This window comes from Malus sylvestris, chromosome 1 (genome assembly GCF_916048215.2).
Source record: "Malus sylvestris chromosome 1, drMalSylv7.2, whole genome shotgun sequence".
In the NCBI taxonomy this organism is placed as follows: Eukaryota; Viridiplantae; Streptophyta; class Magnoliopsida; order Rosales; family Rosaceae; genus Malus; species Malus sylvestris.
The window spans coordinates 25,554,641-25,577,565 of NC_062260.1; the positions used below are offsets into that span (position 1 = coordinate 25,554,641).

The 22,925-nt window shown below is 36.8% G+C and overlaps 3 protein-coding genes across 5 annotated transcripts; 2 read left to right on the forward strand and 1 right to left on the reverse strand.

Annotated features, from left to right (window-relative positions):
- The first annotated feature begins 887 nt into the window (after window positions 1-887).
- Window positions 888-5,412, forward strand: LOC126629235 (acid beta-fructofuranosidase 1, vacuolar-like). Its single transcript, XM_050299201.1, has 7 exons — window positions 888-1,443; window positions 1,652-1,660; window positions 3,146-4,002; window positions 4,092-4,253; window positions 4,419-4,642; window positions 4,738-4,825; window positions 4,976-5,412. Exons 1-7 carry the CDS (start codon window positions 1,044-1,046, stop codon window positions 5,174-5,176), a joined length of 1,941 nt encoding a protein of 646 aa, XP_050155158.1. The 5' UTR covers window positions 888-1,043; the 3' UTR covers window positions 5,177-5,412.
- Window positions 5,413-9,873: 4,461 nt separating this feature from the next.
- LOC126629112 (monocopper oxidase-like protein SKS1) lies at window positions 9,874-14,612 on the forward strand. Its single transcript, XM_050299004.1, has 9 exons — window positions 9,874-10,301; window positions 11,202-11,311; window positions 11,390-11,660; window positions 11,755-11,893; window positions 12,310-12,676; window positions 13,021-13,386; window positions 13,472-13,550; window positions 13,892-14,091; window positions 14,178-14,612. Exons 1-9 carry the CDS (start codon window positions 10,149-10,151, stop codon window positions 14,278-14,280), a joined length of 1,788 nt encoding a protein of 595 aa, XP_050154961.1. The 5' UTR covers window positions 9,874-10,148; the 3' UTR covers window positions 14,281-14,612.
- Window positions 14,613-17,565: 2,953 nt separating this feature from the next.
- LOC126629184 (NAC domain-containing protein 7-like) lies at window positions 17,566-20,963 on the reverse strand. Of its 3 annotated transcripts, none has more exons than XM_050299134.1 (4): window positions 20,328-20,963; window positions 19,206-19,446; window positions 18,835-19,106; window positions 17,566-18,642 (listed from the first exon to the last, which is right to left on the reverse strand). In XM_050299134.1, the coding sequence occupies exons 2-4, from the start codon at window positions 19,363-19,365 to the stop codon at window positions 18,106-18,108; spliced, it is 969 nt and encodes a 322-aa protein (XP_050155091.1). In that variant the 5' UTR covers window positions 19,366-19,446; window positions 20,328-20,963; the 3' UTR covers window positions 17,566-18,105. The 3 variants fall into 3 exon arrangements, with proteins under 3 accessions (XP_050155091.1, XP_050155082.1, XP_050155098.1); XM_050299125.1 differs by having other exon boundaries at window positions 19,206-19,390; window positions 20,328-20,962; XM_050299141.1 differs by having other exon boundaries at window positions 17,566-18,639; window positions 19,206-19,390; window positions 20,328-20,958.
- Between the last annotated feature and the right edge of the window lie 1,962 nt (window positions 20,964-22,925).

Below are 22,925 nucleotides of genomic sequence, written 5' to 3' on the forward strand. Positions count from 1 at the left end.
TGAAAATATACGCATATACACACATCGTTTGTAATCGTGTCAAATTGGAAGAGCAAGAATGGAACAAACATCAAGTTTTGCCCACACCATGTCATGTGCTCCATCTGCACGTCTCTTAGCAAAAGGATCTTCTCAATTTCTTGTCGACTTATTAAAAGGATCCGGCTTCTCTGCCCTCCCACTTTCCATACACTCTCCTATTTTATACGGTTACTGTTAAGCCACGTCAATATTTTATATTGATTTTTTTTTATAAAGATAATAAGATAAAAAATAATAGTATATAAAACGTTGACGTGACTTAACCGTGAACGTACAAATAGAAAGAAATGAAAGTGTATAGAAAATGGGAGGGCAGAGAAGCCAGATCCTTATTAAAATATACGAAACGAAATTAGAGAGTTTCGAGTTTTAGACACCTCCACAATTCGAAGTTTTAAAATATTATTAAAATAATGTTTTGGTTTACGTACAATTTTCATCTTTGATTTTTCTTGTCCGTATCACTAAAGATTAAGGCATATCCGACTTGTATTTAGGATCATGAAGGAACTATACATATTATGAGGTAAGTGATATTTATACCGTATTCACTTTGTATGGAATCCCAACAAATTCGTGTACTTCACATGCCCAACTAATTTCTCGAGTCCACATCTGAGGGGCATTCAAATTTTAACTTTTCTAAACGCTAGATTTTTTCGGCGTGTTAAGAAACACGTTTCGATCCATCTAATGTCATAATAAAAATAATAAAAATTTTCTTTTTTTTAAGTATCCAATTATTTATATCATAACATTTATATATCGAACTGTGTTTCTGACATAATGATAAATTTCAGCATCCAAAGAGGCAAAGGACAATGAGGTCTCCCTCTCCTCTCTCCATTTAAATTGGACAACTACCAATCCACCCTTTACACTCCAATCTCCATGCGGAGTCCTCACAATCTCGCCCGCTATATAAACCCCATTTAATTTACTTCTCCCCACATTCACTCATCTTTCTCTTAATTTCCACTGCAGAGAGAGACTACAGCAACATGGACTCCAACAACACTTCCTACACTCCCTTGCCGGGAGAAGACCCCTCCGCAGCCGTCCCTCCGCCGACTCATCGCAGACCCCTTAAGGTTTTTGCCGTCACATTCTCCTCGGTCATATTCCTCTTGTCATTGGTCACGTTAATAATCCACCAAGGACCGGGAGCGCCACCAAAGACAGTGCCAGAACAACCAGATCACGACCACCGCCACCAGCAGCCGGCAGCTTCAACTAGTCCAGAACCGAGGTCGTTCTCAGTGCCTAGGGGAAAACTAGAAGGCGTATCGGCCAAATCGAGTCCATATTTTTCAGAGGAAGCTTCGTATAACTGGACGAATGCTATGTTTTCTTGGCAACGAACTGCCTTCCATTTCCAACCAGAACACAATTGGATGAATGGTTGGTGCACTTACAGCTTTTATTTGTTATTTATTTAAATTTATTTTCGACTAACAGTAATGGTTAGGTGAGATTTGCTACTGGACTTTCTTCTTTTGAATTTCAGTATTTAATTTTATGATTTTTAATTATATTGGACTAATCATGTTTGTTCTTATCTTCCAATCTTGTTCTTTTGGTGGTGGACTCTGGTTTCTTCTACTTCCAGATCCTGATGGTAAGTTCTTAAATCAAAACTTTCTCTGTTTTTTCTTTTTCTTTTATTTTTTTGACATTTCCTTTTCTATTCCTAATCATGTGATTAATTCATATATATATATATATATATATATATTTGCTTAGACCACAATTAACTATATGAAAAACTAATGAAAAATGCTTGAAAATTTTGAATTTTAACGATAAAGACAAAATAAAGTGTAAAATGAATAGTACCAGTTTGACATTTTAGTGTAAAAATGTGATTTTTCTTTAAAATGAACAGTACCGTGAACTTTTTTTTAAAACTTCCTTAACTATATTGTATTGTTAGTACTTTTTGTTTCCTACTTAATAGTTTATATGCGAATTGCATGGGATTGTCTGATTATGTATATAATTGTGTATATTGGGTTGACATTGTACTTTGGAGGCCTTCTTACATGATTAGATTAGTTGATCAGTACAGTGTATTTATTTTTTTATACTAAAGTTTAAATCTTTGTTTTTATAATTAGAATGATTTAGAGTGTACATTAACGTCATCTCAAATACATGCATATATAAGGTTAGGATTGGAAGATGGGAAGTGTTATTGACACATATCTTTTTACTTCTCACACATCTTTATTAATTTTGTTCATTAATTTTTCAATTCATTCAATTAGATAATAAAAATTTGAAAACAATGCCTTAAAGATAAAAATAAATGTGTAGATAATTCCGTCTTCGAAAATTTGGTCCCTAACTTTATCCTATGAGCCAACATTATATTATTTTTTAAGAATATCCCAGCAAAGCGCTATGCTTTGTGAGTTGTGGACCAGTCAATCAAGCTGGAAATTGGACGGGTCAGTTAGGGCCTACCCTACCAAGCTAATACCTAATCCAATCCAGCCACGTGACTCAGATTTAATGTAACCACATGTGGTTCATTTTAGGAAATGAGAATCCTCTATAGATCTTCTCAAGATTCTTTTTACGAAGATTTCAGAAATTCTCTAATCGTATTCGTTCATCGTATATTGTGCGATCAGTTTTTGTTAGATATTATTTATGTTTAATTTTAAAGAGAATTTTTTAAAATAATTTATGATCATATGAAAGATTTCCAGAATCCTTTCCTTTTTTAGGTATTTGTTGAGGTAATTAGCAATGTGCCCATCTGCCGCCGTGGACGGTGGCAGATACCATGTACCCACCATTCAAACTTTTTTCGTTTTTTGGAACTCCATTCAAACTTATGGACGACCAAATTTAGTGTTTGTGGTGGGACCCCCGTGTTTCCCATGTCACATGGTGTTCGGGATTATTTTTTTCTTAAAAAATGGATAACTGTCTGGGTTATTCATCATTTTCGAAGATCTTAAAGACTCACAGAAATATCTTAGTTTTTCATAATCCTAAGTCTGACTTTCACACTAGGTTGGTGTTTGGGATTGATCTTATTCTAAATTGCTGATTTATTAATAATTTAATGAGTTAATTATCAAATGTTTTGTAGGTCCATTGTTTTACAAGGGATGGTATCACCTATTCTACCAGTACAATCCGGACTCAGCTGTGTGGGGAAACATCACATGGGGCCATGCAGTATCAACGGACATGATTCATTGGCTCTACCTCCCGCTCGCCATGGTCCCCGATCGATGGTACGATGCGAACGGGGTGTGGACCGGGTCCGCCACCATACTCCCTAATGGCGAAATCATGATTCTGTACACCGGAAGCACCAACGATTCCGTGCAAGTACAGAATCTCGCCTACCCCGCCAACCTATCGGATCCCCTCCTTCTTGATTGGATCAAGTACAAGGGTAATCCGGTTTTGACTCCGCCATCAGGAATCGGATCCACGGATTTTCGTGACCCCACAACCGCGTGGATCGGTCCCGATGGCAAATGGCGCATTACCATTGGATCAAAAATCAACACAACCGGCATTTCAATGGTGTACACCACAACCGATTTTATAAACTATGAGCTCCATGATGGGGTCTTGCATGAGGTCCCGGGTACGGGTATGTGGGAGTGCGTGGACTTTTACCCGGTTTCTATAAACGGGACCAAGGGTGTGGAAACGTCCGTAAACAACGACGGAGTTAAGCACGTGCTGAAGGCTAGTTTGGATGACACAAAATTGGATCACTACGCAATTGGGACTTACTTTATAGAGAATGAGACATGGGTGCCCGATGACCCGACTATCGACGTCGGTATCGGGTTGAGGTACGACTATGGAAGGTACTATGCATCAAAGACATTTTACGATCAAAATAAGGAGAGAAGGATCTTGTGGGGTTGGATTAATGAAACGGATACTGCAACTGATGATTTGGAGAAGGGCTGGTCCTCGCTTCAGGTACGTGATCATATGACTTTTTTCGAGTGACAATAATTGTTTGGTTATGACATGCGAGCGTATTTAATTTATGTGCTCGCATTTTGCAGACCATTCCAAGGACTGTGTTGTTCGATAGCAAAACTGGAACCAATTTGCTTCAATGGCCAGTGGAGGAGATTGAAGACTTGAGATTAAACAGTACCGAATTTACTGATGTTTTGGTTGAAGCTGGAACAACTGTGCCACTTGATATTGGAACCGCTACACAAGTATGTCAAACATTCGAAAATAGTCGCTTGAGGCTCCTTCGAGCAATCCTCGAGTGATTAAACTTCTAAATGTCGAAAAGTTGGCTAAACGTCTTTAACATGTTCGTATTATTTGTTTAAATTTTCCTGCTCACTAACGTTTTTCTTGCTTGAAAATGTGGACAGTTGGACATACTCGTCGACTTTGAAATTGAATTATTGGGTACAGAGGAGAGTGTGAATGGGAGTTCAGGGTGTGGCGATGGTGCTGCAGATAGGAGCACATTCGGACCCTTTGGCATTTTGGCTCTTGCAGATGAAACTCTTTCCGAGTTCACCCCAGTTTATTTCCGAGTTACCAACTCGACCGATGGGGACGTCACAACTTACTTCTGCGCCGATGAATTGAGGTTAACCTTGATCTTAATGAATGTTAATTAGTGCTGATCTCTAACTTTCAATATGTTAATGTAGCGGTCATCTTACATGGTTCTTGGTAATGCAGGTCCTCCAGGGCTCCTGAAGTCTTCAAACAAGTTTATGGAGGCGAAGTTCCTGTGTTGGATGGTGAAACATATTCTGCTAGAGTATTGGTGAGACTTTCTTTCCTTACCAAGTTATATTATCTTTTGTAGCATAAAACTTCAAAGCACACGCTATTTATGCGCACGTGTCGAATTGTGAATGACAGAAGGACCTCGAGAATGGTGATGAATCTAAATTGCTGGGTGTTGAATGTGCAGGTTGATCATTCGATCCTGGAAAGCTACGCGCAAGGGGGCAGGACGGTAATTTCATCGCGGGTTTACCCAACAGAAGCAATCTATGGAGCAGCAAGGCTGTTCTTGTTCAACAATGCAACAGGAATGAATGTCAAGGCTACCCTCAAGATCTGGCAGCTCAACTCAGCCTTCATTCATCCATTCCCATTAGACCAGGTTTAATCAGTGACATTACGTCAATTCTTGCAACACGAGCAAAAGCATCTCCTGCATCAGCAGCTGCCAGTCATCACTTGGCTGCCAAGGATTCACAAACTTTCTGGCAAGCAAAATGTCAAAAATGTGCATCGATGGTGGTGCTATTACTCTTTTCAGTTTGTAGCTAAGGCTTGACCTCGAGCGATATCTATCGATTTAGTTTCCAAGAAAACTAATTAATAGAGTAAAAATTTTGCCCATTGCTCTCTGCACTTTTTGTGTGCTGCGTATGATAGACATTTCTCCCTTGATACTCGCAAAACGGGAAGCCTTGTTGGCTTTAGGTTGCCATTTTTTGCTCTCTACACTTTCTTTGCGCTATTAGCTCACTCAGCTAAAATCCATCTTTCTTCGATGTCCTACACGTTGTTATCCACGTGTATTGTTGTTATTTAAAAATTAAAAGTGCTAACTGCTAAGCAAAGAGTTTGTAACCCGAGTAGTTAATCGTGTTTGTTTTTTGGCATGAAGTATTATGTTGGATTCTTGATCTCAATATTATTTGTATAACAAAAATAAAAAGAGTGCTAGATGTCCACTACCATATGGTGTTCGTCATTTCAGGCTACATACCACTCAACATTTTTAACGAACCAACGGTTGAGATTGAACTAAATTTCTTTATTGCCATTTATGAGAGCAAAGCTCGTAATCACTTTCCTCAAGCAATTGAATCTAATGATTTGGGCCCTAAAAGCCCAATTGTCTGATGCATGTTGGATTGGGCTAGAAAATTTGGGGCTGCAAGTAAAAGTGAGAGCCCACATGGAATTGAGCTATTAGGGTTTTTTCTTCTTGAACAACATGTGATTTGGTCCTTACTTTAATTCAATTCCCCATGTAACATGACTGACTTGGTATTCGACCGTTAGGCCCTTTTTGTTTTTTTTTTTGTTTTTTTTTAATTTTTTTTTTAATTATATTTTTAAAAATTGTGAAGCACCATTTGACCGTTTATTTTCAGTTCTGAATCTTTTTGGCAGCATCAATGCATCCAATACCCATCCCAATAAAAAAAAGATTTAAGCTTAATGGATCATGGCTAATCCTAATTATTTATTTATTTATTTTTCTAGGGTTTTGAATGGGTCATGAGCCAGCACACTGGCAAATTAAGAGATATTAAAATATGCTTAGCAAGTTAATTAAAAAACCAACTAACTGATTAAATTTCTCCACCAACCATGTGCAAGTTAGTTGCTTCCATTTCCTGCCAATGCTCTCAGGATATATATATATATATATATATATATATACACACTTTTAGATCACATTTTGTAAACTACATGATGTGTCGGTTGAATAATACATAATGCAAAGGGAAATGTTTAATTCCACACTTTTTGCAGAAGGATAATGTGAAAATTCAATGTTTATCGTGGTTGTGAAGATAACCCACTAAAGCATTAATTATAGGATTGTATAATACATAAGTTTCCTCTTAGTTTGCAATTCTTCTTCAATGTATGTAGCACTAATAATTTTTCTGAAATAACATGAAAATGAATGAATGAGATTGAAAATAGTAGATTAATAATTGTAAAAATCAAATCCAACTGCTAAATCACCTGTTATGTTGAAGCCACGTCCCTTATTTTGTATGGATAAGGATTGTCCGCCCTCCACTTCCGGTGCCCTCCCCGTGCCCTCCTGTTTTGTGTGGTCACAGTTAAGCCACGTCAACATTTTATATTGTTTTTTTATAGATATAATAAGAAAAAAAATAAATAGTAATTTAAAATGTTGACGTGGTTTAACCGTGACTACACAAAACAGGATGTCACGAAAAGGGTACCGGAAGTGGAGGGCAGACAACCCTTGTCCTATTTTGTATCATTCTTCTTGTGCCGCATACGTTGGGTGCACGTCTTTCATTGACAATAGTAAGATTCTCATTAATCGTGACTAAGATACCAATAAATAAAATATGGAAACACAACCACCTCACAGTCGCCATTTTCCCTCAATTCCCACAATTTGTTCACTTGAAAGTTGTGACTTGCCACTACCACTTTTGTCCACTCAATGCTAATATTTCACTTGAGATATTAAACTTCGACAATTGCTAAAATTTTACAATTTTACTTACAACGTCATAACAAAACCACGTCATCACAATAAGTTTAACCGCATTGATATATTGTCATTATCATATTTACGAGTGGACCTTCAATTTTTCTTCAACTAATTCATACAAATACCACTATTAAATGCTAGCCAGTTGGTCACAGTTAGCGATTATATACACTATTCCTTGTTCGGTTGGATACGATTCATTTCACTCGATAAATGAAGATTTGGACATCACTAAATGTACACTTACACAAGTCAAGATAATAAACTCATAAATATATATAATTGGTGATACGACAATTCATTTCGGACATTGGTTTTAAACAAAAAGAAATAAACAAATGTCATATATAAAGCACAAGGTTTGTTGGATGGTACAAGCCGGCCATGTAAATTTTGGATTCTATTGCATTGCACATGCTGCCACACAAACCTTAGCTCTCACGAAAACTCCCCAAACCTGTATTTCACCAAATCCATACATATAATGGTAAATATTTGGCCAATAAAATAACTATATTATTTAAAATTTACCAATAAAGTAATATTATCTAGGTGAGACAATAGTAAAGTGAAAAACAAGTTTAGGGTATGCAAATTAATGCTCCTTACTTAACATAATCATATTTTTAATCACCTTCCTGATTGACAAGTCAACTAATCTTTTTTTTTATGACAATGGAAAATCCGACATTTTTAAACAGTTTAGCCGTGAATTTTACGGTATTTTTCTGTGTCTATACATACACATTTTGACGATTAAAAACTTCGAAATATTAATCCTTAATTTAGTTAGAAAATATAATTTCTTACTCACTAATTTTGTTTGCAACAGACAACGTGACATGGCAACAGATTATGCCACCTCAGCAAAGAATCCCAAAAATGTAGTTGCCCAATGCATATGTTTTTTCTTTTCCATAAAACGAACTGTGGAATTAGTAAACCGTGCAACCTGCGTGTTCCAGAAAGACAATAATCACCCAGAAAAATAAAAAAAAAGGGAAAAATATTTATAAAAAATAAAAAACACAGTCAGCATATTTGGGGTGGGGCCAGAAGTGGTTGCTTTTGCAGAGGATGAGAACGTTAGAAAATTTGGGCGAGCGGGAGGCGCCGAAACTTGTGCCTTTTGCGTTAGTGGGGCAGTTGTGCGAGAAACTACTATTCGCACCGGCAGCACCCGGTAAATCAGTCACCAATTATCTTTTTTGGCTTTTTAGCCGAAATGATTATGAGATTTGCAGAGCTTATTATTTTAGTTTCTGATATTTGAAATCAATAGAAGTGGTTTCTGAATTTGTCCATCATCAATTATTTTGGTCATTCTATGAAAAATTATATTAAATAAAGACCAAAATGACAAAAATGCAACCAATTTATTAAACAATGGACAAAAGGATTTGACAAAAATTGAAGAGTGTTTTTGTTTGTTATTTTAGAATTTGACAAGAAAAATTTATAGCGTTTAAAATATCGATATAAGTGAAAATATGGATATGCGAATTTATAAAAATATAGATAGATTTATCATTTTCGATGATATATTGATGTCAATATCGTTATTGGTATTGGTTGACTATGATGGAAACTATAGAAAATTCCAACGAGGTGAGGATCAACTTATTTCTAATTAGTCGAAATTAGAGAAAACTTTCTCAAAAAATTTAAAAGTTCTACATTTGCAATGAGTCTTGGCAAAATCTCTGTAGTGAATCAGTAAATATAATCGATATTTATTGATTTTCCTCTATATCATTGATATAGAAAAAAAAAACTTGTATGGTGCTTAGCTTGCCACTGGACTTTGCTTAGTGACGCTACCGTCAACTCAAAACTTGCCATTTGTTAAACATTAATATGATTTCTATTTAAAAGTTTCAAAATATTTAAGTACAACAACTAAAAAGATTATTTAAAATTAAACGATAAAAATAAATAAAAACAGACCCCAGTTCATCTCCATCTGCACACCACTACCCACCCCCTCTCAATTCATGGGTTTCTGGGTAAAGACTTTAATTAAATTTACAGAGAATAGTGACATTCAAACCCCGATCCAAAAAAAAAAACTCTCCCCTTTCTTTCTTTTTTTTTTTTTTTGTCAAAAACTCTCCCCTTTATTTCTTAACAATTTTCACTTTGTAAAAAAGAGTTTGATGATTAAAGGAAAACAAGAAAGGTTTGTTGAATCGAGAAATATGTATTTCTGGGCATGCATTGACATTGACTAAATTAAGGGGTTGGGTTGGTGGGGACGGGAAGGAGGGAGAGAGGGTGGAGGTGAGCTCGGGGTAATAAATCTTACATTTTTTTCGATTTTAGTTTATGCAGTAATTTTTTTTCAAGTTTTAGATTAAATTTAATAAGGAGAATCTTATATTAATTTGGCTTAATACATGGTAAGTTTGAGTTGCAGTGGAGTGGTATTCAGTAAGGTTTAGTGGCAAGTTTGCTTTCATCATTTATTTTCATATCCATCGTTGATTTTTCAGATATTTATTATTTGCGAAAAGAATAAAACTAGAAATCCAACCGGTTGAGGCAGTCACCTGCGGCACTCCTTAATATACGCGCGTTAAGCCAAAAATTTCGAGAAGCGGAAGTGGTTGTAGCGCAACACTGTCGTGACACGGAGCCTTCTCCATTCTCTCTTACCCACTGTGAGAGCAGCTGAAGAAGAAGAACGAAACTTCCTCTCCTCTCTTCGTCTTCTCACACTCTCAAAACCTCGTTTCCGCGCGCTCTCTCTCTCTCTCTCTCTCTCTCTACTTTCTCTCTCCTCCTCTGATATGTAAAAGAAACTCGCCGAATCCCAGAAAGTTCGACTTTGATTTCGTGGACTTCGCGGTTGCAGACCCCCATGGCGGCTCTGTCGAGGTTCTCTCTGTTTACTCTGTTTTCTCTTACCTGCATTGCTCTGCTCTCGACTCTCTGTTCTGCTGGAGACCCCTACGTCTTCTACGACTTCCGCGTCTCTTACATCACCGCCTCCCCTCTCGGCGTTCCTCAGCGGGTACGGTTTTCTCGTCTCCCTTTCATTTGGGTTTTACTCTGTTTATTTACTGCTGAATGATAGTGCGAACGCCTGTTAACTTTTCTGTTTAGCTCTGGATCCATTGGAACTGCTATTTAATACATTTGTAATTCATGGGTTTTGTGTATTTTTGTGATTTATTTATTAAATCTGTGGTTATTGCTGTTTGTGGGTTTATATCAGTGACGAGGGTTTTAGTGACAGTGAGGTAGATTGGGTACGGTTTTCTCGTCTCCCTTTTATTTGGGTTTTACTCTGTTTATTTACTGCTGATGATAGTGCGAACGCCTGTTAACTTTTCTGTTTAGCTCTGGATCCATTGGAACTGCGATTTAACACATTTGTAATTCATGGGTTTTGTGTATTTTGTGATTTATTTATTAAATCTGTGGTTTTTGCTGTTTGTGGGTTTATATCAGTGACGAGGGTTTTAGTGACAGTGAGGTAGATTGGGGTTTAAGAAGAGCATATATAGATCATTTCGATGTGGGTTTTTGTTTTTCCAGCCATTCTTGCTTGATTTTGCGTGCACTCATGGATTATTTCTGGTCCTGTTAACGAGGGTTTTAGTGAATGTGAGGTGGATTGAGGGTTTAAAAAGAGTATTTAGTGAGTCTTCGGTTTTTCAGCGATATTTGCTTGATTTTGCAGTACATATTATTTTTAGATTATTTGTGTCCTGATAGTGAAATTTTATTGTTCTAAAACCCTTGTGCGGGAGGGGTTTTACCCCCTTTTCTTATAATTTACAAGAATATTTTCGTTTATGTTTGGATGATTAATGTAGATCTTAGGTCATGTGTGTATCTTACATTGTTTGGAGTTTGAGCAATTTTCGAAGTGTATCATTACATGTTTTTATTGGAATTTTGATTGCAGGTTATAGCAGTTAATGGGAAGTTTCCAGGTCCTCCTATCAATGCTACTACAAATAACAATGTTGTTGTTAATGTGCACAATGAATTGGACGAAAATCTCCTGATGACATGGTAAGGTTTTTGTACAAATTTAATCGTATTTCTTGAATGGGATGTTTTTGAGATGTTTGTGATGAATTTCTTTGACAGGTCTGGGGTTCAAATGCGGCGGAATTCGTGGCAGGATGGTGTTCTTGGCACAAATTGTCCGATCCCTCCTTCATGGAATTGGACTTATCAGTTTCAAGTTAAGGACCAGATCGGGAGCTTCTTCTACTTCCCATCTCTTAATTTGCAGAGAGCATCTGGAGGTTTTGGCTCCTTTCATATTAATAACAGGGCAGAAATTAATGTTCCTTTTAATCTGCCTGCTGGTGATATCTTCATTACTATCGGTGACTGGTACACACAAAACCATACGGTCAGTATTTGTTGGTGTGTTAGTCTTTTCATGTGAACAATGAAGACTGAAGTTCAGGAATGACCTCCTCCCTTTCCTTTCCTTTGATTTTTAGGCACTGAGAACTGCTCTTGATGCTGGAAAAGACCTCGGGATGCCAGATGGAGTTCTTATCAATGGAAAGGGACCTTTTCAATTCAATAATACCCTAGTACCTGATGGAATTCAGTATGAAACCATCAATGTTGATCCAGGTATATATTTTAAAGGCTTTTGCAACGATCATCCATCCTCCTTCCCAACACTCCATCCCTTTCAATCTTCACTTTGTTTTCACAGGTTATCTTGCTGTCTGACCATGAATATATAAACGTTGCATTTGGTCTTTTTCTGTTTTGCTTCGTTTTGTTTCATATTATTATTGTTTGTTATTAACATTTGTTGACAATTCCATTCTACTATCATCCTTTTATGTACTACCTGTCTAATTTGGATACATTGAAGCATATTTCTCCCTGGTAAATATCACTAATGTTGATTAAGGAATTTGGATTTCCTAGTCTTTGGAATTGGAGACATGAAATGGTGAAACGTGTGGTGTGATATTATTATTTCTGTGATATATTTTGTATTCTCTCGGATGGTTGTTTCAAATTAATGTGTTTTACAGGAAAAACATACAGAATACGAGTGCACAACGTTGGTATTTCAACAAGTTTGAACTTTAGAATTCAGAATCACAATCTGGTTTTAGCTGAAACAGAGGGATATTATACAATGCAACAAAACTATACAAACTTAGACATTCATGTTGGACAGTCATATTCATTTCTTATTACCATGGATCAGAATGCCAGTAGTGATTACTACATCGTTGCAAGTGCGAGGTTTGTAAATGAATCACTTTGGCAAAGAGTTACTGGTGTTGCTGTCTTGCACTATTCCAACTCTAAAGGACCAGCAAGTGGTCCTCTCCCTGACCCTCCCAACGATTTTTATGACAAGACATGGTCGATGAACCAGGCATTGTCTATCAGGTTTGTTTTTGAAGATTTATATTCCTTCAAGATGTTGATTTCTTGTAACATGTCTTGTGGTAGAAAATGTTAAAAGTTTGCTATTGAGGAGCCATCATTTCTCTTATCTTAAATCAACTTGAACAGATGATCAGTTCTTGACTTAAATTTACAGAAATATTTAGATCACTGCCATAACGGATGATTCAGTTAGATGCTGTAAACTATGCCTTGTTTTCGTTCGTGCATATATTGGATTTGCATTTTCCTCATTTCTTCCCCGTAATTGTTGGGTTTTAGGTAAATTCTCAGAGTAGTTCATTACTAGTTCATTCGTCTGAAGTCTTTGGCTTTCTTATTGCTAGGCAAAATGGATCTGCAAGTGGAGCTCGCCCTAATCCTCAGGGATCATTTCACTATGGTCAAATTAATGTCACTGATTTATACGTGATAAAGACTGTGCCACCACAGATAATTGGTGGGAAACTGCGAGCTACGCTGAATGGCATCTCATTTGCCAACCTTACTACACCAATCAGGCTTGCAGATAAGAACAATGTTAGAGGAGCCTATAAGCTTGATTTCCCCAATATGCCACTTAATAGAACCCCCCGAACAGACATATCTGTTATCAATGCTACATATAAGGGTTTTATTGAAATCATTTTCCAGAACAATGACACCGCAGTGCAGAGTTTTCATTTGGATGGATATTCCTTTTTTTTGGTTGGGTAAGTTTTATTTTCATTTGTATCGTTTTATATCAGCTACTTTGAAATTAGTTGGTGTTTAGAGAAAATGATTTGATGTGTGCAGGATGGGTTTTGGTGATTGGACTGAAAACAGCAGAAGTGCATATAATAAGTGGGATGCAATTACTCGATGCACTACACAGGTTTGTCTTTTGATCAGAAAATCTGTTGTTCTGATTCTTTATGATACCTTTTGCTTTTCAGCCGGTTATTATGCCCTTTCTTAAAAATCTAGAGAAGAAACTAAATGGAAACCCTAGAAAAAAAGTCCTGATGGCCGTGTAGCAAATATTTCGTGCATACATTCAAGTCAAATGCAAATGTGTAGATGTTTGATGATATCTGCTTTAGCATGTGACTTCTGAAATGATTGCTTGCATGCTTATTGTCCAGTCTGTTCATGCATGGTATGAGGATGACTCTGGAATATGCTTGTTTTATGTCTTGCATGAAGTGTTTGTGTTTCTGTCCTGTGATTGTGTAGGTTTTCCCAGGGGCATGGACAGCAGTGCTTGTCTCACTTGACAATCCCGGAGCGTGGAATCTTAGAGCTCAAAACCTTGATAGATGGTACCTTGGCCAAGAGACATATCTGAGAATCGTTAATCCAGAGGAGAGCGGTGAAACAGAGTTTGGTGTGCCCGATAATGTTCTGTATTGTGGTGCCTTAGCCAGCAGGCAGAAGTATGCTTAACAATTCTCACTCCTCTCTCTCTCTCTCTCTCTCTATGAAAATTATCATTTTTATTTTCTTTCTTTGGCATCTTCAGGGAACAGAAGCACTCTTCTGCAACATCAATTTCCGGGGGAAGTTCGAGGCTGCTCATCTCTCTGCTGGTGGCATTCTTCACTTTGGTTTGTACTTTTAGATGATGAGTTAATTAATGGCGACGGTTGATTCCGAGCAGTGGTGGCTTTTTCGTGCTGAATTGCTGGGTTGGATGAAATACAGATTGTAGTTTTAGGTGTGCAAATCAAAGTGTGATGGTGGTAGATTTCGGGTTTTGGGTGGTTTTAGTGACAGATAAATGCTTGTTTGTGGCTTTTTCTGTGGCGATACTTCCCCTACCATAGCGTTGTAATAGGTCATTTCGTATCCAACATTCTTTTGTGCGTTTCTCTTGAAATTATGTGTACTCATGAATTGCAGTCTCATGATGTTTAACCCCATTATTCTCAATCAATATTTATACCATTTGACTTCATTTTTCTCTAGTTTCCCATGCGTTTTTTTTTTTTTTTTAATCTTTTCTAAATTTTTTTTATGATGATTTTTATTTGTCCTTTGAGAATGTGGGCCTTGACCGGCCCACAAATTGTCAATATGTTTTTTATGATGATTTATTTCGGTCATTTCATGATTCATTCGGAAGTTATTGCCTCACCAACTATCTAATCAAATATGAGCTTTTTTTCAGGCGAATTTTTTATTTTGCTCCCCCGCCTAGGAGGTATTATCACCCGCTTCCAGCTGTTGTTCACTTGTTTTTTATTTTTATTTTTGTACAAACGATATTATCTATCTAAGGCGTGGAGAATGGGCTAAATTTCACAATGGACTAGCAATAATGTGATTCAAATTCGTCTTTGGCGAGAATCGAACCTAAGACTTCTTACTTACAAGTGAAGAGAAATACCATTAAAGTTATAGTACTAAGTGACAACTGTTGTTCACTTGTTTGAACTAGGGTTTTAAACCAAACTTGTAATCAGAGGATAGATGGGCCAATTTAGTTGAGATTCAATGGGGCGATCAACTCTTCTATTGTTGTCATCTTACAAGAAGATCTTATTAGCATGTGAAAATTTTAATTAAAAATCCCGTGCTTTTTGAAAAACCACTTGAAAAGCACTTCCTAATCAACTAAATTAGTTTACGCTATAGCATTCGTTCGATCCCAACGAAATGGCGACTTTCTGAAACTGACGATAGGATCAAGGACTATGTGACCTAGAAAAGCAATGTTTAAGGGTAGGTCTAGGACGGGGACCCGATTCAGAAAGAGGTTAATTTGTGGGTTAATTGAATGATAGCAGTCACATGGACTAAGTATGATTACACTGGATATCATCCTTCTTTCACAAGCAAGAATTTCAGAAATATACAAAACCCTAATGACATATTTGCAATTAATTACCACCTTCTAAAGTCTTTTTCTGTTCATGTCATGCGTATGGGTAACATTTTCTTCTTACACTCATTAGTTCATTCTTTTTTCCTTTTTAAATTTTAAAACTAACGATACGATTAATATTTACAAATACTGACTTATCCACAATAAGCTAATGGGTTAGAACGTAATATCTAACTAACTATAAGATATATAATATTCTCGCATTCATCTGAATCAAACATAAAACTTTCTATAATAATCAAATCAAGTAGAAATTAGGTGCCGCTAAACCAACTGATATACGAACTGATCACTTGTTCACTTGACTTTTCTATCCTAGGATACCCCATTGACTTAATTAATTTCTTCTCTTGCTCTCTTTGGAACATGCCTAATGAGTATGTCGCAGTCGCACCAAAACTTTCATTGCTTGAAAGGGACTGTCAAGTTTGACTTGGCAACAAGTAAATAATGAAATGATCTATCCAAATAAATAGGTAGCCAATGTCCTCAAATTTCCTTGCAACCGTTTGTTCGTTTCTCTTGCATGCAAATGCTACAAAATTCAGAGGGCATCTGGAGCTCTCAAAATCCCTACAATATAGAACTGATATCTATATTTAGCAACTGGGTGTATTTTATGCTTTGGTGCAAATTGCCTCCAGCTTATCTTTCTCACATATGTCCACGATCCCCATATATAGGTTAGTAGTTCATGTTCTTTTTTATGTATTTTTTTCAAAAAAGTTCCAAGTTTAGTTGTAAGTTCAGCTTAAAATTTTCATCTGGGTCGGTTGCATGTTTCGTTTTCAAGTTAGAGATAGTTTTTCTTTTTGAGCTCCTCATGGTAGTGCCAAATACATAAGAGAAGAGTGACATATATAAAAAGTTGATGAAGTAATGCATTAATAGACATTCTTCTCTCCCTTGATTTGCTCGTAGCTAGCTTAGAATTTGAGCATTAAGTTCTCAATAAAATTGTTTCGACACAAAAACTGACGCACTTGTTGATTTGCTATTGGATGTGAATCTCACCAATATTAAAGGGTGTGTCAACAAGTATGTGATAATTTTGTGTGTCCAACTAGCATCACCCTTTAATTAGGGTGAGAATAATGAAGAAAATGAAACTTTGCTATTGTATATAAGAGCCTATGAAACACGGCCATGTGTATAATCCACGTATTATAATATTACATCACAAGTTGTGAAGACCACATTTTGTAAACTACATCTAAACCGTCTCTCAAATAGAAGTAGGGTCCACAATCCAAGTAGGTTCCACTTCTATTAGAAGGATAATTTTTATGTGATTTAGAAAAGGTGATCTCTCTAGCGCTTTCAATATTTTAATGCATTGACATGATATATACCATATAACCTTATTCCAGTACCTAATAAAAAATATACCTTTCAGTAAAACACATTAACTTTTCAGAGTCATACAAAATAACATTTCAAAGTCTATGACAACGAGGACCCAAAAATTAGCTATAGACCACTTCCAAACATCTGCCCTATCTAGTACTTATTAGAACATGCTAATTGATAAGAAATTTAATCTAAGCATACTCTGTCAGCGCTTAAAACCTACCTCTTGTGGTGCCGACTATATGGATACGTGTTCCTGCTGGTTGATTGAATTACATACTTGCCTTCTACGATTTAAAAAGAAGGAAATGTACTATAACTGCATTTGGCAAGCTTTACAGCAAAGCAAGTATTCATCATTCATGTAATGTATATATAACTTTATTATTCCATCTCTCATATCAGATGTCATGATATAGACAGTAACCGGAGCACTCGATCGTCTTTCCACTAATGTTTTGGGTGCTAAATTTGTGAGCAGTCAATAGAAGAAACAACCATTCTGGTTAGGCAGATACATTATATAAAAGAACTTTTTCTCCTTTTTAGAGGAGTAATAGAGAAGGAGCAATAGAGAAATTCGAACTCGGAGTCTCGGATGCAAGGGTGAATATCCTTAACCAACTGAGCTACATGCTCCTTGCATTATTGAAAAAAATTAAATACAAAGATATAGAACTCCAACTATATATAGTAATATTAATATCATTCAGTTGACATACAAAGTAACATTTCTACAATCAATCGACCACCTGGTCGAGTTTGTTAACAGCGTACATGGCTGTTAGCTATAGGTAGCACATAATAAAGTCCCATGACATGCAAATAAACAATGCTTCATCAACTTCATTTCTTCAAGCAAACTCAGCTCCATGCACGGTCCGCTTGCTAACTAGATGTAGAAATTTCAAAGTGATGACTAATTTGATGGGGTTAACTTACTACTCAAACAAACAGAAGTTTAGAGTTTAATTAAGTTACAATGTTGATGCAGTAGTTTTATTATGTACAGGGAAATGTTGAGATCAATATCCTCTCGATTATCCCTAATGTACTTAAATCCTATGATCAGTATGTATATATATATATACACACACACATACACTACTAAATGATTAATTTCATATGGTGTCGCTTCCTTACGAATGTTTGAGTATTAATCCATATTTGTCTAATACATAATATAGACATTTTATTAACAGGGCATGTAATATCATGAGTAGCTATTTCCCTTTGAGGCGTCATCCTGGCTAAGTTGTGAAGCTACAAACTTGTCCAGCGCTCGCCAATCAGTCAGTTGATCTACTGTTCGCTGATGATCATCATTACTATTGTTACCATAGACTACACCATGAAAGTTTTGGTCTTGATCTAATGGCTGAAAAGTGCAAGCGTGGTTAATGTCGATACCATATGCATGAGGTGCCATGGAGTTGGAGCTGCTCACAGCTGTGGCTGATGATGATTGAAGTAGTTTTGGGCTTCCGAGAAGAGGGAGCTGGAAGAAGTGCTCGTGGGGAACCTGGAAGGGCAAGTGATCAAGCTCTTTCTTGCATGCATAACTAGGAAGCTGGTGGTATGGCACCATGTTCATGTTCATAGAGCTAGAGTTGTGCCCTGGTGAGTCCAAGTCTGGCATGAAGGAGACTTGGTCATCGTACCAACATGGTGACTCGTGTTCACTCATCTTATTTCTCATGCTTGCAATTTTCTTCTTGAATACTCTACATACAACCCATCCTTCTTCCTGCTTTAATTGCACAAGAATCGAGTTTGAACACAATGTAATAAGGAAATACAAAATTTATTTTATCATCTCAACTGACCTTTAAGAGTGTACTATCTCTTGGTTAAAGTAGTACAATACATGATCAGTTAAGATGATACAAATATGGTGGCATGTACATTAAAAATTTAGAATATGTGCAATTTCAATTCTTGCCTGCGGAGTTCCATTTTCATCAGTTTCAAGGCGGTATTCATGCATAATCCAATCGGACTTCTGACCATTTGGGGCTCGACCCTTATAAAACACTAAGGTCTTCCTCATGCCAATTAAGTCATGCTTTGAATAAATGGCCTTGTCTCTTCCTGTGGCTTTCCAAAACCCTGCAGCTGTGGCTCTGTTTGTTCGAGTTCCAGTAGGATACTTCTTATCTTTATGGCTGAAAAAGTACCAATCGTTTTGCTCTTCTGTCCCTATTCTGCATATTTCTGTACTTACAGGTTTATGTAACTGATATTAGTTGTTGTCCAATTGATTAAATAAATTGAAGTTACTCCAATATCTTGGTTGTGATAATGTTTATATACCTTGAAGATCCCATGGCTCAATTTTATAGAGGTCGACATCTTTAATAACATCGAGGTCAATCCTTCTTGAAGTAACCTTTTTCCTGAGGTAGTAATCAACAAGTTCTTCATCCGTCGGATGGAACCGGAAACCAGGGGGAACGTGTGAAAAAGTTTCCATATTGTCCAGCTTTTGGTCTTCGGTCCTGAAATTTATTTGTCATACTGATCATATAGGCATGCATGCATGCAAAGTTTTATCCTGAAACAATATTCAACCAACTGTAAATTGCCTTACACAACCCTAAGGAATCATCTCAATGGAATTTAATTTTCGTTAATTTTTGTGTACTTTAGCCCTAATCAAAGACATGTGTGCATGCCAAAAAAATAGATGATTATCAGAATGAGCTCGATGTAACATATGCAACATTTTCTTTGTAAGTAATCAATGGTGACTGATTTTGTCTGATTTTTTCAACAAAATGAGCTCGGATGAGTGATGATTGAGGTCGTTTAACGCTTCCGCTCGAAATTATTGAACTACTGGCTACTTAACTAAAAGTTCATTTGACCTAGCTAATGTGGGAAATTTATCGATCCATTGTGAAGTTGATAATGAAAAGTGTCATGTAATCATGAATATTCAATTAGATGAATGAACTCGTGAAAAAAAAAGGGTTCTTTTTGGGGAGTTCATTGTCAATGCTATGTAATTCACACAGAATATTTAATCTGATACAGAAAATGATGCTTCAGATGAGAAAAAACTTTTTCTGTATGGTAATCATAAATACTTTTGATAATCGATCTAGGTGCAGGCAAGAAAACATGAAAGAAATCAAAATAACAAAACTGATCATTCCAAATAAATTGTACTTTACTGTTATTGTTAATTGGATCAGAAGGTCGATGAGAATCCAGATCATGTAAAAAAGGAAAGCCATATTATTATTTTTTTCTTGAGATACGGTTGATGAAGAACAAGTTTCTACCCTAGCAAACCCTCTTGTTCGAGCGGAAAATAACCGAAATTATAATATTGAAAAGCTAACCCACAAAGAATTCAACTCAAGAATACTTGGAGAACAAAGAAGTAGAATTTCATGAAGAGAGAGAGAGAGAGAGAGAGAGAGAGCTTACAGAAAAGAAAAATCTTTAGATTTGCAGTCCACGGATCTGATCGGTTGTGTGTCAATCTTCCTCACGACTTCAAACTATAGAGGGAGCTGAACGGAGGTTACAGATATCAGGGAAGAAACAAGGACAGCCGAGCAGAAAATGTCAGTGATTTGTAAGATTTATATCAGTACTGCCCTCGGGAATTGAACACGAACTTGTTTTCTGGTCCCCAAAAACTTTATTGTCGACTTTTCTGGATTATTTGGATCCCGAGAAAATAAGAAAGACAAGCCAAGAAAATGGAAAAGTTGAGGAATGGAAGAATAGAGACCAAGTAGGTTTAAATAAGCAGAAAAAACCCTAAAAACAAAGTTACAGCTTCTGGTTAATGTCTTAGATTTTCATTGTCTTGTCTCTCACTATCGATAAAGGCTAGATTGCGGGGAAAGATTAGGCGGGAAGAAAGGGTGGCGCAAAACTGGCTGATCAAACAGGAAGCAAAGCTCTTTCTCTACTGCCACCTCTACCCGCCACTGATAGTGATAGAGACCGAAACCTTAATCAACCCATATATATATATATATATATATATATATATATATATATATATATATATTTCAATATTGTTTGTTTATCTGAGCTAGCTTGGTCTCTATGCCAGTGACAAAGATTGTCAGAGAGAGAGAAATGTGGACTTAAAGATCAAGAACAAGTAAGATATATGAGAGCTAGGGATATAATGATGACGTATTGGAACGGCCACCAGCCAAAAAGTTACAAACAAATGCGGCATCATCCTTCTAGTCCCTACCATTAATTACTTACATCCCTCGATCCCCCTTTTTTTTTTAACTCTCAACTCCAATAAATTTACGATCATGATCATGGTGTTGTTGCTGTGTCCATATGAATCGTGATCCATGGTTTCTTGCATGTTCCACCACATTTTTCTGGGGTTTACCACACGTGGAATTGCTATAACTAGTAATTGGCTCTAGGGTTTTACTGATCTTTCTTAGTATTAGGTTTGTTTTCAGCTGTGTTAATTATATCTTCCATAATTAAAGTACAAAATAAATGGGGCAAAGTAACAATCATGGATGATTAATTCAAAGTGTTGTTGAAGAAAGTATTAATTTGGTTCGGTAGATATGGTTCTGGCTCAAAACCAATTAAAACTAATTAACCATTATGTTTTCACAATAATTCTCTAGCATTGTTCTTAATTATTATGGTGTTGTTGATCACATATAAATTACAATAACGAATTCAGGTGTCTGATTACTTATTTCTAGGACATGATAAATTTTATACTTGTTGGCTGCTGATTTGTCAAAAAAAATTTACAATGTGACGGTTAGAATTATATATGTGAATTTTGATAATCTTAATCTAACTGTTTAAATATTGTTGCCTCTCTCTATACCGATATATCATAGACAAACTCCAACTTAAAGGGTGAGACCTAAAAGTTGATGAAACCAATGGTGAAATTATAGCACTCCAATACGCTTCTCTCTACAAACCCTAGTCCTATTACATATTCTATTGATATCAACTCGTGACCTATACGCTTCCATTGTCATCATTATACGCGGTCTTAAAATATCTACCTACATGTTCTTTGTCAGCTGAGTCGACCGTAACGGAGCTCGAGCCCCGTTCTAACACCGTCCTCTCCTTCCCCGTTCCATCGAAAAAGGAAGGGCAGCACAGGTGGCAACTTTCTACTTAACTAACGTTGTCCTATATTCTTTAGTATTGACGGTGTTGTTAGTTAGGGTTTTTGCACGAGTGCTTTTCCAGAAGAAACGTGGGACCCATTAACCGACGTTTAATATCAAGAAAGTGACAGTCCTCCAAATGGCTTCTTTATCCTGAGGTGCTGGGCGGAGTTGGGCGGAGCGAGCTGAGCGGAGCCGAACGGACCGAGAGTGTTGAGGAAGGTTTTGGAGGGACTGGGATGAGTAAAGTAAAGGGCGGCAGGTGTGGTGGGATGTGGGACCCATACAGGAGGAGAATGATGGCCTGGACGGCTTGGCAATCCGGCGTGGGCTAGCCACTATCATTGAGCTCGCAAGTTGAGGGAGGGACGACGGAGGGATCGTGTATTTTTCTGAGTTGTGTCTGTCGGATCCGAGCTCGCGTGGTCCACTCGGTGAAGAGATATTTCAATATGATCGAAATACGATATGATACATCACGTGCTACTACATAAATAGTGTAATATGTTTGCTTAAAAATTAATATTTTAATATATAAATTTTTTTACTATTTATATAAAAATACGTGATATATCATTTTTGATTACAATAAAAAATATCTCCACTCGGTGGCCCCTTCCTTTGTGTACCAAAACAAAACAGGCTTTAGTGGGTCCTACTGTTGGGCTTTAGGAATGAGCACACTTCTTCCCGCTAAGACTCAGCGGTCGGCAGCCTGCTCCCCTCGCATTGCAACCCAGAAGCATGGAAAAAGATCAACCGTGTGCGCGCGTACATTAGCTAAGTAAAGTTCAGTTAGGGTTAGTTAGTGCGAGAGAGGACAAACTTATCCATATAGTTATTTCAAGCTAATTGCCTAACTTACTCGAGAATGTTATTGTAACGTTATTTAATG

Excerpts from the sequence above, each read along its gene's own strand:
- LOC126629112 (XM_050299004.1), top strand. The coding sequence starts at position 10,149 with ATGGCGGCTCTGTCGAGGTTCTCTCTGTTTACTCTGTTTTCTCTTACC. Across the intron at positions 11,894-12,309 it reads AACCATCAATGTTGATCCAG|GAAAAACATACAGAATACGA; the intron begins GTATATATTTTA and ends TGTGTTTTACAG. Across the intron at positions 12,677-13,020 it reads AACCAGGCATTGTCTATCAG|GCAAAATGGATCTGCAAGTG; the intron begins GTTTGTTTTTGA and ends TCTTATTGCTAG.
- LOC126629235 (XM_050299201.1), top strand. The coding sequence starts at position 1,044 with ATGGACTCCAACAACACTTCCTACACTCCCTTGCCGGGAGAAGACCCC. Across the intron at positions 4,003-4,091 it reads AGGGCTGGTCCTCGCTTCAG|ACCATTCCAAGGACTGTGTT; the intron begins GTACGTGATCAT and ends CGCATTTTGCAG. Across the intron at positions 4,643-4,737 it reads TTCTGCGCCGATGAATTGAG|GTCCTCCAGGGCTCCTGAAG; the intron begins GTTAACCTTGAT and ends TTGGTAATGCAG.
- LOC126629184 (XM_050299134.1), bottom strand. The coding sequence starts at position 19,365 with ATGGAAACTTTTTCACACGTTCCCCCTGGTTTCCGGTTCCATCCGACG. Across the intron at positions 19,107-19,205 it reads TGAGCCATGGGATCTTCAAG|AAATATGCAGAATAGGGACA; the intron begins GTATATAAACAT and ends CTGTAAGTACAG. Across the intron at positions 18,643-18,834 it reads ATGAAAATGGAACTCCGCAG|CAGGAAGAAGGATGGGTTGT; the intron begins GCAAGAATTGAA and ends GTGCAATTAAAG.